General features: G+C 34.1%; 1 protein-coding gene across 3 annotated transcripts; it reads left to right on the top strand.

Moving 5' to 3' along the window:
* The first annotated feature begins 5830 nt into the window (after positions 1 to 5830).
* On the top strand, positions 5831 to 12783 carry LOC110693564 (glucose-induced degradation protein 8 homolog). Of its 3 annotated transcripts, none has more exons than XM_021870693.1 (7): positions 5831 to 5985; positions 6192 to 6280; positions 6506 to 6665; positions 6777 to 6883; positions 11746 to 11877; positions 12032 to 12188; positions 12330 to 12783. In XM_021870693.1, exons 2-7 carry the CDS (start codon positions 6278 to 6280, stop codon positions 12449 to 12451), a joined length of 681 nt encoding a protein of 226 aa, XP_021726385.1. In that variant the 5' UTR covers positions 5831 to 5985; positions 6192 to 6277; the 3' UTR covers positions 12452 to 12783. The 3 variants fall into 3 exon arrangements, with proteins under 3 accessions (XP_021726385.1, XP_021726384.1, XP_021726386.1); XM_021870692.1 differs by having other exon boundaries at positions 5832 to 5985; positions 6207 to 6280; XM_021870694.1 differs by having other exon boundaries at positions 5847 to 5985; positions 6257 to 6280.
* Positions 12784 to 13165: the final 382 nt, after the last annotated feature.

The following is a 13165-nucleotide window of genomic DNA, read 5'->3' as shown; positions in this document are numbered from 1 at the left end:
GACAAAATTTAGTAGTGGAAAAAAATAAGAGAGAGAAACGTAAAAATACAAAATTGTCAATGTAATGTAAGATAAAATAAAAAGTAAGTGTGAAAAAGTAAGGGTATGTTGGGTATTTGCAGTGTGAACATAGATATTTTTTATCCTAAAAAGGAAATGATGCAATAATAATTAAACTTCCTAAAGTAGTAAGTGATGCGATAAAAAAAGAACGGAGGAAGTATTAATTTTGAAAGAAGTGTTGTAATTGTTTAGTTTTAGAACTTAGGAAAAAAAAAAAGAGAAAAAAATGATGATGTCAAAAATAGTTTTAGCGGGAAATAATTTCATAAGAAATTGACAAGTGTCCTCTAATGATGTCAGCATGTTTTGTTTTAGTAATAGTTAATAGAATAGATAAGAACTTTTACATTATTTACTTAATCTTCTTTGACCATCTTTTGTGATTTATTCATTAGAAAAAAAAACATAGTCATGTGAGATCTAGTTACATTCGTCTCGAAATATACTTTTCAAATATCAATTTTTATAATTTTTACAGAAACATAATTAAAGATATTAATAGCCAAAATAATGCATTGGCAAGCGTGAAACCCCTTATTGTGCAATAAAAAAGGAACGGAAGAAATAATTTTAATTAATTTGGGTGTTTAAGAATTCACTAGTAAAAGAGTTATTTTGTTTGTCTTCTAGATGTCTTCCAATTATGTACCAATTAGTGGTCTAAGAAATAAACCCGATTCACCTCATTAGAAAATTTGGGTGAGAATTTACGAGTAAAATCAAAAAACAAAAAAACCACAACAATGTCAAACGAACCCTTAATTTTTTTTTTTTAAAGGTACAAAAAATGACCGTAATCAACTAATCATTCATCGACTTTCACAGTTTTTTACGAGTATTTTTTTAATTTAATATTGTTTAAATAATTGGAAGTATAAGAGCTAGATAAGGTGATTAGATAATTGGATCTACGAGGCAGAGGTAGTAAGGAGATTTCCACTAGGCCATCTCCGAGTATCCTTATAAAAAGATTGGAATCCTATGCCCCTAAAATCTAAAATAGGAATTCTTACCGGAGGAATTAAATCTTGCTTGGTAGCTATGAAGTACTTTTTGTGTATTTCATTTTCTTACTAATTGGAAAGTCTATATATTCTAAGCATTAGTAGAATTAGTAATCGTCTTCCTTTCAAACCTATAAAATTTTACATATCAAGCCTTCTTGGGAACATTTGAATTATCTTTTGGGTTTTTTTTTTTACTTTTACCACAAAAAAAAAATTAAGAAATTATTTTTTACCACCAAATAAAAAAATAAAAATTGTTTTGTTACCACATGCAGTCATAAATCTAACGAAAATTTTTAAATTATTCGATTTTCGTGCGCAAAACATGCTATTCATAGGTAGGTTTAGGGGGGCATTTTGGTCCTACGAGTCTAATTTGAGGTCAGAATTGTAAAAAAATGATCGACAATGTCTCGTTTTCCGTATTTAATAATACCTCGATTTGCGTAAAACATATAAAATGAGGCATTTTCGATCATTTGTTGTCAATTTTGACCTCAAATTGGATCCATAGGACCATAATTCTTCCTAAACCTATGAAGAGCATGTGTTTGCGCACGAAAATCGAAGAATTTTTTTAAAAACCATTAGATTTAACGGCTTTCTTAAATTAACGGTAGGTGGAAAAAATAATTTTTAGAATTATATTTGGTGGTAATATAAAACTTTTAAAAATATTGGTGGTAAAAACAATTTCTTGATTTTTTTTTTTTTTTTTTTGGTGGTAAAAGTCAAAAAATCTTAATTTTTTTTGTTTTATTTTGAAAGTAATGCTTAGCTTATATATCATTTCCAAAATGATATCAACAAGGGGAGGAATAAAAATGAAGGGTAAAAAAAATAAGTTATTATTTGATTGAAATATACAATACGGAGTGTAAAAGCAAGACACTTCTAAGAAAATTGACTTAATAATTTTATGGAGTTGATAATATTTTTATAAAACAAACACATTCTTTTAAGTATAAAACCACAAAAACGACATGAACCATATGTGTAAAACTAATTAAAGCCAACCACTTTTGATGGAATATGTTTATTTAAACGAGTTTATAGAGCATGGCATTTTTTTTTATATATATACATAGATAATTAAGTGTTGAGGTCTTTGAGCAATTTGTTTTTGAACATGAATACAACAATATGACACGACACGACACAATACGGTTGAGAACCTTTTCTCTCCCATCCTAATTTCCTTCACCAAGTTACCTTATCTCAATTTAACATATATGGACCAAGTCTAGCTGAGGTGGTTCGATCCTCATTAATGATAATAAGGCTAGATTAACTAGTCCGTTGACATGAGCCGGATTGATCTGCAGGAGATTTTGGTCCGATAAGGTCCTTAATCTTACCTAAACAAAATGTTACCTCCATTTCATATTATTTGCAATGATTAAACACTTTCCATCAACACTTATGTCTTATTTTTAGTTGAATATATTAACTAGTTTGACTATCCAGTTAAATTAACTTATTTGACTAGCTAGTTGTAATAGTTGATTATATGAAATTGTTTGGTAAATAGCTATTATATTAGTTATTTCAGTGTAATTAATTTCCAATAAACTAATTGAGAATGAATGCATACAATAGTGCAAGCTCCTACAAGGCAACGACGTCATTTTGGTATATGAATAATCGGTCGTTGTACAATCACCCTAAAACCAAACAATATTTCTACCTAAACCAACCTAAGACAAGTCTAGGGTAAGTAAAGGATCGTATCCACATGGAATGGGTAAAGAACGCCAATAGTGTGAAACGGTTGTAAGCTAATTCGGTCACAAATTGGGTTTTGATTGGTTAACTACTATATAGAGGAACGCTAGGGGAAACGGGATTCAACACCAACCAAAACCAAGGAATCAATAACAAGGATAAATCATGAGCACACATGGAAGATAGAATAAGAACTTAACATTGTCTTCTTTCAAAGTCACAACATAAGTACTCCCTAGATTAAGCACTAGCATGACAAGGATTAAGTCTCAAGGATAGGAAGTGGGTTTCTAGCTCGAGTTTGTCTCTCGATCGTCCCGAACTAGTATGAGGGACAAATAATTGGGATTTCTCACCTAATTACCATATTAAAGCATCCTACTCAATGAAACCAAACATCCACAATCATGAAAGTAGCATAATCCAATTGCACAAGAAAGGACTCACTCCAAAACCCCATCTTTCGATGTGAGAAGAGGGATGTACACATGAGCATGAAGTGGCCATCAAAATACACATGCAATAATCAATTCAAGCACAAACAACCATCAATCCAAGGTAGAACATGAACAAATCCAAGTTAATCTACCACAGCTTAATTGGTTGGGTTTTCACCCAACCCCTAACTAAGAGACTACTCACTAAACATGGTGAAGATTACTCTAACAATTAAATCTAGGGTTTCCATGAATTCAAATAAGCTAGGAAAAAGATGGAACAAAAATGGATTAAACATGCAAGAACAAATAAACAAGATTAAGGGAGAAATTATCAATTCAAAACTAAAAATTATGAGCAAGAGATAGAGAAAAGAGATTACTTAATAAACTTCAAGGTTGAGAATTGTTGAAATTGATGGAACAAACTTCTAATAATTCTTACAAATGATTGAGTTTTTGAGAAACTAAATTAAGGGAGAGGAAAACTATGAACTAGTTAAGAGAATAAGTCTAAAAGAGTTAGCGAGGAAGAAGGTCCTGAAAAATGAAGCCAAGGGTCGTATTTATATGCCCAAAAAAACACATCGAAGAATCCGTAAAAAATCGGGCTTCAGAACAGGAGGAGTGCCTGCTCCAGGGTATAGGAGCGCCCGCTCCTGGTCATCCTGCGCGCCATCTCCTCATGCAGCAGTTTGATGCAGTTTGTGTGATCTTGGTGCTAGCATTAGGGGTGTCCATAATTCGGATAAAAACCGAAATCCAATCCAATCCAAACCGAATTATCAATTCGGATCGGATCCGAACTTTAAATCGGATCGGATCGGATTGAGATTTTTTGAAAATTCGGATTTTCGGATTTTCGGATCGGATTGACCCTATTCGGATCCAATTAAAACCAAACACCGAAATTTAGTTACCAACATTTATATAATGGTCTGTTGTAGTTTATATTTGGGCCTTTAAAATTTAGCCCAAATACAAACTATATAACTAAAAACCCTAAATTTGCCTCTTTCAGTCTTCATTACTCCTCAAGACCTCAACGCCTCCTGACTCCCTCATTCCCTCAACTTATCAAGCGCTCTTTCTTCATCATCAATTCATCTCATGAAAATTTAAATCAAATCATTCCTTATTCTGATCTCACAATCCTAAACCACTTAAGGTAATTTGCTACCCTTCTTCTATTGTTTTTTTTTTTTATTTTTTTTTGTTGAATTTCAACTAATTTTTTAAAATTTATTCGTAATTATACTTGCAGAGTTGCAGTATGTCACGAGTCTCACGCAAAGGGGGGGGGGGGGGTTGAAGCTAATAATGTTGAAGCTAATAATGCTTAAAGTAATGTTGATGTTTGGAGGAAGTTGAGCAACTTGAAGAAGGTGATTGCTAAATCTTTTTATTTTCTTGTTTTAATTATGTATTAATATTGTTATTGATTTTAATTCTAATTATTATTTGTTCTTTATTTTTTCTCTCAATATCAAGATTTGTGCAAGATATCCATTGCTGAGCCTGAAACAGTTGAGGTTTTAGACGACTAAGCTTCTGCCTTGATTAAAGAATGCTGGTGGGCTGTTTTTCCTGCTGTTTGCTGCTGTTCGTTGCTGATTTTGCTGCTGTTTGCTGCTGATTTTGTTGCTGTTTGCTGCTGTTTGCTGCTACTTTTCTTCTTAAGTTGTTCCTGCTAGTCTTTTTTGTTGTAGTGAACTCTTAGTGTTGCTTTTAAGTTGTACTATTTATTTTGAACAATTTAATTAGTCTTGATGTTAAATAATTTATGTTAATCTTGACTACCGTTTTATGTTATCATATTAGTTTATTAGACGTTATAAATCAACTTAATTTAATTCGGATTTCGGATCGGATCCAAAATAACCGAATTTTAATTCGGATTGGATTGGAAGAGTAATTCGGATCGGATCGGATTGAAAAAATGAAAACCGAATTATAATTCGGATCGGATTGGATTTGGCCTAAATCCAAACCGAAAACCGAATGGACACCCCTAGCTAGCATAAGCTTGAAGACTCTCTTGAGGAACCAAACACCCAAATTATGGTATGTTCTCATATGATTATTTTCAGTTCAGTTCAGCTCTAATAAGTTCAGTTCAGTTCATTTCAATTCAGTTCAGTCAATGAGAACAGACCCTTAGTCTTTTAAAATGGTCAATTGGTCAAACCTCCAATAGTGTTCCATATATAAGTTAAAAAGTTTCTAAAAAGCTCTTTACCAAGCAAAACTTTTAGGGGTTTATAAGCTATACCCCTAAAGTAGTCGAGATTTTAAGGTGTACTCATGCTTTTTCTTTCTCATATCATTTTCTTTATTATAATGTAGTATGATTATTTATTTATTTATTTTTCTTGAAACAAGTAGGATTAGTTGTTTTGAATAACATACTTCCGCCTTATTAGTTATTTTGAATGTTGTGACGTGAAAGTCCCAATGAGAGTACCATTCATTAAAGGTAATGAGTCGAGGGGCATAAATAAATTTGAAAAAGTATGGGTACACCTTAAAAATTCGGCTACCTTGGCATATTCCGTAGCTTAGAAAAACCCTAACTTTTATTCAAATTGTTGCAAATAATATGAGACGAAAGTGTTATTACTCCTATCCAATACGGACTATAGAAGATTAGAGGAAAAGGCTATCAACGATTCCGGTTATCAAACTTTGCCGACGAAATCGTTCAGAAAATCGCCGAATCTCCCGAAAATCAAATACTAAATCACTCACTTTAGGTAATTCTTTCTTCTTGCATCTTCCAACTTTGAACTAGGGTTTAGTTTTACTCAATTAATTTTTCGCAATGCATCTGCTAATTACACTAGAAAATCTGAAAAATCATTGTTCATCCTAATTTTTCTTGTTTAATTCTCACAATTGAGTCAATATCAATGATACTAGTGTTTTTCTTGATATGATATAGGGTAATTAGTAGGATTAGTTCTTTGATTTTCAGATGAATTTGAAGATTTTTTAAACTGGTCAATATTTTGGGTTGTTCGTCAGCTTGCATACATCCAGGAATCCATGGTAATCATCTACTCTTCTCTTTTTCCAGTATTATGCAGTCTGAATTGTATTATGATAAGATTTTGTTGTTGTTTTCGATTTATCGTGTCGATTGATTTTGATTGATAAGATTTTGTTGTTGTTTTCGGTTTACTGAGTCGATTGATTTTGATATATAAGGTTATGTTGTTGTTTTTGGTTCATCGAGTCGATTGATTTTGATTGATAAGATTATGTTGTGTGTAGGCGACATCGAAAAAAGTGATAACTAAGGAAGAATGGGAGAGAAAGCTTAATGATGTAAAGATTAGAAAGGAGGATATGAACAAATTGGTGATGAATTTTCTTGTTACTGAGGGTTATGTTGATGCTGCGGAGAAGTTTCGTTCGGAGTCTGGAACCGAGCGTATCCTTTCTTTGTTGTAATTTATACATTACGATGTTGTATCGGTTCTGTTATTTTTTCCTTTTTGTATCATGACATTTTTTCAGTTTGCATTTCCTTAATGATGCGTAGCGGATATTGATCTTGCAACGATCACAGATCGAATGGCGGTTAAGAAGGCTGTACAGTGTGGAAATGTAGAGGACGCAATTGAGAAAGTTAATGATTTGAATCCAGAGGTTAGTGCACCTAAATAGCTGTTATAGCTCATTATTTGAGATTTCTTTTTTATTTCTTTGTTCATCAATAGAAGGATATCTTTTGTTTAAACCCTGTCTTTTCAATTCAGTGTGTCAAATTGCGTGATAGTTGGTGGTGATGCTTCCCCCATGTCCTTTTAATATATTGTTATCAAGATCAGTTCGTTCATCTGTACCTTCATCTTCTTGACTTACACAAGGTTATTGCTTTGGGATGGCGTGCTTGATGAGATCCTTGAGACTGAATGTGGTTAAGTTAAAAATTTGTGCTTAGTGGTTTCATATAGCTTAAATATTGATAGTCTAAAGTAAGTGATTATGAGAGTGGTGTGATAGCTGTTAGCTACCAACGGCCTGTTGCCCATACGGTGTGTATCAATCTAAAATAGAACTTGGTCAGCTACGGGTAATGAGCTCACACGCTGGTACATATTGTTGCTATTTTGCACCTGCATGGCTGCACCAAGTCATCAACTAGCCTTTCATTGGTCTCTCTGCTCTCTATCAACTTTGTTTGATTTTTTCACCTATTCTATATTGTGTGTCAGTGTCACCAAGTTCAAATTGAACTTCTTGCACATAGGTGCCACTATGTTTGTATAATGTAAATGGTACACCTACTTGGTCTTGTACTGTCTTGTCAGTTATCAGTGTATTCGTAAAAGCACATTGTTGTTGCAAATATAATTAGTTTATTGAAGACTAACTTGTAGTCTTTACTTATTGTAACAAGCCCTTCTATCATCCTGTTATATAAGCTGGTCCCACTGACTTCCATAGGCCATTTGAACATGTTTCTACCACTTCTTGCACTCTCTTAAGGGTTCTAGGGCATTATGGCAAGCATGGTCTTAGATATTTTCACTTAGGCTTGCAATGGAAAAGAATTCCTTTGAACACTTGCCTTGTATTAATGGATAAGTTGAGGCACTGGCGATGTGTCTTTGGTTTAATTGTTCAAAATTTCCCTTCTTTCATTTCGTTTTTCATGCAGCTTTTAAATTGCAATTATTAAAGCGTTTGAGTTCTTGCCCATACCCTTGAGGCGATTGTGACCAAGTATGTAGCATGAAACTGGAGAAATAACCAATAGAAATAGCCTTTTTTCATCTCCAATGACTTCAGATTGACCCTGGAATATCGAGTAAAGAATTCTGTGTGCTTAATACTTAGGCAACCTAGCAATCATGTACCTTATCATTTAGCACTTATTTTACTTAAAGCTCGTCAATAGTTTGGCTGCTCAATGTTAGTTCTTGTTAATAAAAAGTGCGATCATCAAGACAAGGACAAGTTTTTCTATGAGTGAACAATAGACCAGAATATACAGCATGAGTCTCGGCACAGTGCTATGTCCTTGAGGGAAATGATAGTGGAGATTTGGATGTATCCTTTTTGTCCCTAGGAAGTATTACTTATATGCTGTTATTAGTTAGGACCAAGTGGTGTGCATTCCATTCACCAGACATTATTCTGTAGATGCTATTGGTAGGACCATTGGGATGTACGTGGGTGATGGATGAAGAGTGTGAAGTTGTTGATTCAAAAATTAGATTTATATTGGGTTTATTTTTATCATACCTGAACTTGGATGTTTCCCCATATCTGCTATGAAATGATTCTTACAATCATACTTCCAGCATCTAAAAATTTGGATTAGTCAGGTCTGCAACCCTTATATGATATGTAATAATTTTGTCTTTATTGTTTGAGAAACTTTTTTACTGTTAAAATATTATCAGGAAAATGGTTGGGATTAGAGCTCTAATTCCAAATTTTGGAAATTAGGCACAACATAGTTCTAGTTTGTATGCATTTTTACTTTTTTTGTTGGTTAACATACCAACAAAAACCAGGGAGGGTAGGAGAGGGATGAAAGCATGTGAGGTTTGTGTAAGAAATGGTAGGAAAGAGAGTAAATCATGAAACTTTATCGTAATATATCCGAGTCGGTAATTGAACACGAAACTGTGTCAGAAATGGGCTCAAAATCAACTTGATGAAAATTCTGTTTAACCTAAAATAAACGATTTGTCATCTGCCAAACTAGAAGATCCTGCCGTTTACTAGGTGTGGTAGTTGATGTTCTATCCTCCTCTAGCTTGTATCTCAGAGTCAATCTTATCGCTTATCTCTTGGATATAGTGTTAATAGTTAGGACCATTTTTTCCAATCCCTCTTTAAAGCTTTTCAGTGACTTTTGAGCCATTGCACAGATGATAATTCATTAATGTAAGTGCTTTTAATTTTTTTTGGTGCTGTTCTGTGGAAATTTACTGGCTTTCTTTGGAGACTTATAATGTATTTTGTTTCTAATAACTTCCTAACTAAACTATTAGTAATATACAAAGTTGCTAAATGCTATTAGTGATTTTTAGTGATAAAGGTGGCCATTATTATTTCTACATAGGAGCTTATTGATGTCTGTAGAAAAATCACCTTTTTGGTTGATGAAATTCCCATACTTCTGAAAATTCAGTTGAGGCATATACATCCCATGCTTTTAAACGTGAGGTTGAAGGAATAGTCAAGTAACATATTTCACTAGGCATGCTCACTTAGTTAGACTTTAAGCCCAATGGCTTCTCGTTGGTCCAAGACCAAACCAACTTTTATGTGCTTGTAGTTTGTCTTCTCTCTCATATGGCAGACCTTACCTTCCTCTCCGTTGTATGTAAATGTATTATTGTTCATTGCTGCTTTCATTTTCTCTGTCGCTGTCATCAACATCATGATTATATTTTTTTAAGGAGAGAAAACTAGGTTAGACCTGAATGTAAGCCTTAATTGAAAAAACCCTAACAAGTGATGGAAACAAGAATTACATCTGTCGTATCAAACCAAACAGTGAGGGAGGAACATTTGATGCCCATAATAAGCCATAAATCAACTACTTTTTGGGCCTCGCTGAAGTGATTGGGGATAGCCAAATGTGTAGCGATTCATTTCCATTAGGTTGTTTTTTGTGTCAAAAAATGTACTAAGCATTTCACCTTCTTTTCTTTGATGACACTGATGTAATCCTCTTCAATTACACATTTTATTTATGAAAATCCTAGCTATTTAGCCACAAGAATGCAATCTTTTCCTGATTCTTTGGAGCTGGGCATGAGTGCATGATCACTTTCCCATCTCCATCTCTACTCACAATTTCAAATGTCGCATTACCTTCTTGAAGTTTTGACCCATAAATTCTTTATCTTAAAAATATATTAATGAGATTGCCACACTATGTCTATCATCAATAGAATCGGTTATATACTTATTTCAGACTCTTTCACTTGGGTGGATTGCCTGAATCTAAATGTTTTAGAAAAGACTAATCTTAGTAAGCGTTTTAAAGCAAGATGTTATTATTAAGTTTTTTCCCCCTTGCATACCAAACGAGCCTTTTTTTTTTTTTTTTTGGGAACCCTCAGCTTCAGTTTGAATATCTTGTTAGGTTTTTCAATATGTATAATTTGGTGCAACATTATGCGAAGTGCCTTTCTAATATATGGAGTTGTTGATAAATATGATAATTAAAGGCTGAATTGTGGAGATGTTGCTTTTTACCTCTCAAATACTACTGCCTCTTAAGGTCAAAGAGAAGAAATGAAAAGGATATACAATTACTTTCCACTTTTCCAGTCTATTGCTGTTTTCTTTCTAGAATTAAATTTGAGCTATTACTACTGCTTATCAAAGAGGAAAAAAAAGTAGAACTCATTCTCCTTTTCAACTGTGAGCCTGGGGCCATCTGGTCTTTTAGATGGAAGAAATAACAGAATTTAGGCGGAGTCTCTCACATGTTCTGGCTGGCACATTGGATTGACACAGTCACGTATTTCTTAATATTCTGCTTTGCTAGAAATGATCTAATAATCTTTTACTAATGACTAATCCCTTCAAGTATCAGTTTATGAGTTCCCAGATGTACAGTTAATGAAAAATGTCCAGATTTACAATCTTTTTAGCCTGCATCGGTGATCTTATTAGGTAGATGGTAGGGTCGCTTGAATCATCTTGTGGAGGAGTGTGAGCTTGAGTCAAGCTTGATTTGAGTCAAAATTTAACCAAGTTGGTAGCTTTGTTTGAGTTTCAAGTTTAAATCAGGTCTGTCCCCAACTTCCAAGTATCTCAGTCTAGCTTTATCATCAGTAGTCAACTGCTTTTGCTCTATGAATCTTACCTGTAAGTGCTCGATAGCAGTAAGCATTACAAAAGCACTTAGTTTATTCAACTACGTAACTAACAAGTCACTACCATTATACCAGTAGCAGGACATTTCTAGGAATGAGCAGCTTATCATTACTATTCTGTTTCTTCATAGCTGCTTCACTTCCTAAAGATTTTACTTGTTTCATTGAAAGTAGAGGTAGATGGAGGACATGATTTAGGTGTTTACTCTATGTGTTTGGTTAGGGCCACTGGGCCATGACTTTTCTGTTTTAGATAGCATGTCGCTGCCTGCTTATATTGAACTAGTGGACATCACATAGTTTTTGCCATATATTACTCAGCATGTATAAAGTACTCCATACTAGCCAAGTTGTCTTCATGAGTACCTCTGCTGCAGTAGATTGTTTGGCTATATGTTATATTTCCCAAAGAGCTCTGCTTTCAGAGGAGCCTCACTGAGATGTTGATCACTGACAAACATAAAGAAAGCCCGGAGTTGGTGTTTGGCAGTAGACTTGTACACACCCAATTCCAAGTAATCCATATTGTTTGTTTGGTGATAGTTAGAAATGACTAATTGTTGAAATTTGTATATGATCATAACTCACAAGCTTTACTTTCAGTCATTTCCTTATTCTGTATGTTGATCTGACTGCTCTGCTTGATAATATCTTGTGCAGATACTTGATACAAACCCACAACTGTTTTTCCACCTTCAACAACAAAGATTGATAGAACTGATCAGGAATGGGAAGATAGAAGAGGCTTTGGAATTCGCTCAGGAAGAGCTTGCTCCAAGGGGGGAAGAAAATGTACTACTTTGTCTCCTTAAGGCAAAATTGTCATCTGTGCATATTTCAAATAGTCTTTTTTATACATTATAGATGTCAGAACTACATCTTTTTTTCCTTATATATAGTGTTGTCATTATTAATGGTTTTAATTAAATTATGATATGTATCACAGCAAAGCTTCCTGGAAGAGTTGGAGAGAACTGTTGCACTCCTCGCCTTTGAAGATGTCTCTAATTGCCCAGTTGGGGAGCTTCTGGACATATCACAACGTTTGAAGACAGCCAGTGAGGTAAATGCTGCCATTCTCACAAGTCAGAGTCACGAAAAAGGTATGCTCAAGTTTGCTCATCTATCTCTCTCTCTGTTTTTACAAATTCGATACTTTACTGCCATTATGTTATTTCTTTTCAATTTCTGATTCATTGTGTTTGTTTGATATACCTGTTACAAACAATGGTCTTCACTTCCAGATCCCAAGCTACCAAGCTTATTGAAAATGCTTATATGGGCTCAAAATCAACTCGATGAAAAAGCTTCTTATCCTCGAATAAACGATTTGTCATCTGCCAAGCTAGAAGACCCTGCCATTTAACAGGTGTGCAAGTTGATGCTCTATCCTCCTCTAGCTTGTATCTCAAAGTCAAGCTATCGTACCTCGGATTCAAGCTTGTAATCTGAAAAGTCTTAGTTGTTAGTCTTTCCTCTTGGATATATTGTTAATAGTTAGGACCATTTTTTCCATCTCTCTTTAAAGCTTTTCAGTGACTTTTGAGCCATTGCCCATTTGCACAGATGATAATTCATTTATGTCAGTGCTTTTAAAGTATTTTGTTGCTGTTCTGGGGAAATTTACTGGCTTTCTTTGGGGACTTATAATGTATTTTGTTTCTAATAACTCCCTAAATCGACTATCATTTCTAAGTAGGAGCTTATCCATGTCCATAGAAAAATCACCTTTATGGTTGATGACATTCATCCGATACTTCTGGAAATTACTGTTACGACATACATCCCATGCTTTCACACTTTGACGACGTTTTGAGTTTATCATGAGTTACAAATTGGATTGCCAACTTGAGTTGTTCAATAAAGCTGAGTTTTTGTATGTGACAAAGAAAGATTAAAAACCTCTCGCAGTTCAATCCAGTGTCAAGTAATGCATTGAATATCATGCCCTAGATGACAATGAGTTGGCTTGAGGCAAGCAAAGAGTCACCCAATGGCACGATCTGAGCCACAAGGGCATGGAACACTCCTTCAGTTGTGCAAGAATTGTAGTTACAAAGTACGGTGTATACTTGTATGG

Source organism: Chenopodium quinoa, unplaced genomic scaffold (assembly GCF_001683475.1).
Source record: "Chenopodium quinoa cultivar QQ74 unplaced genomic scaffold, ASM168347v1, whole genome shotgun sequence".
Lineage (NCBI taxonomy): Eukaryota > Viridiplantae > Streptophyta > Magnoliopsida > Caryophyllales > Amaranthaceae > Chenopodium > Chenopodium quinoa.
Note: the sequence above shows the minus strand (reverse complement) of the source record. Positions and strands in the feature narration are given on the sequence as shown.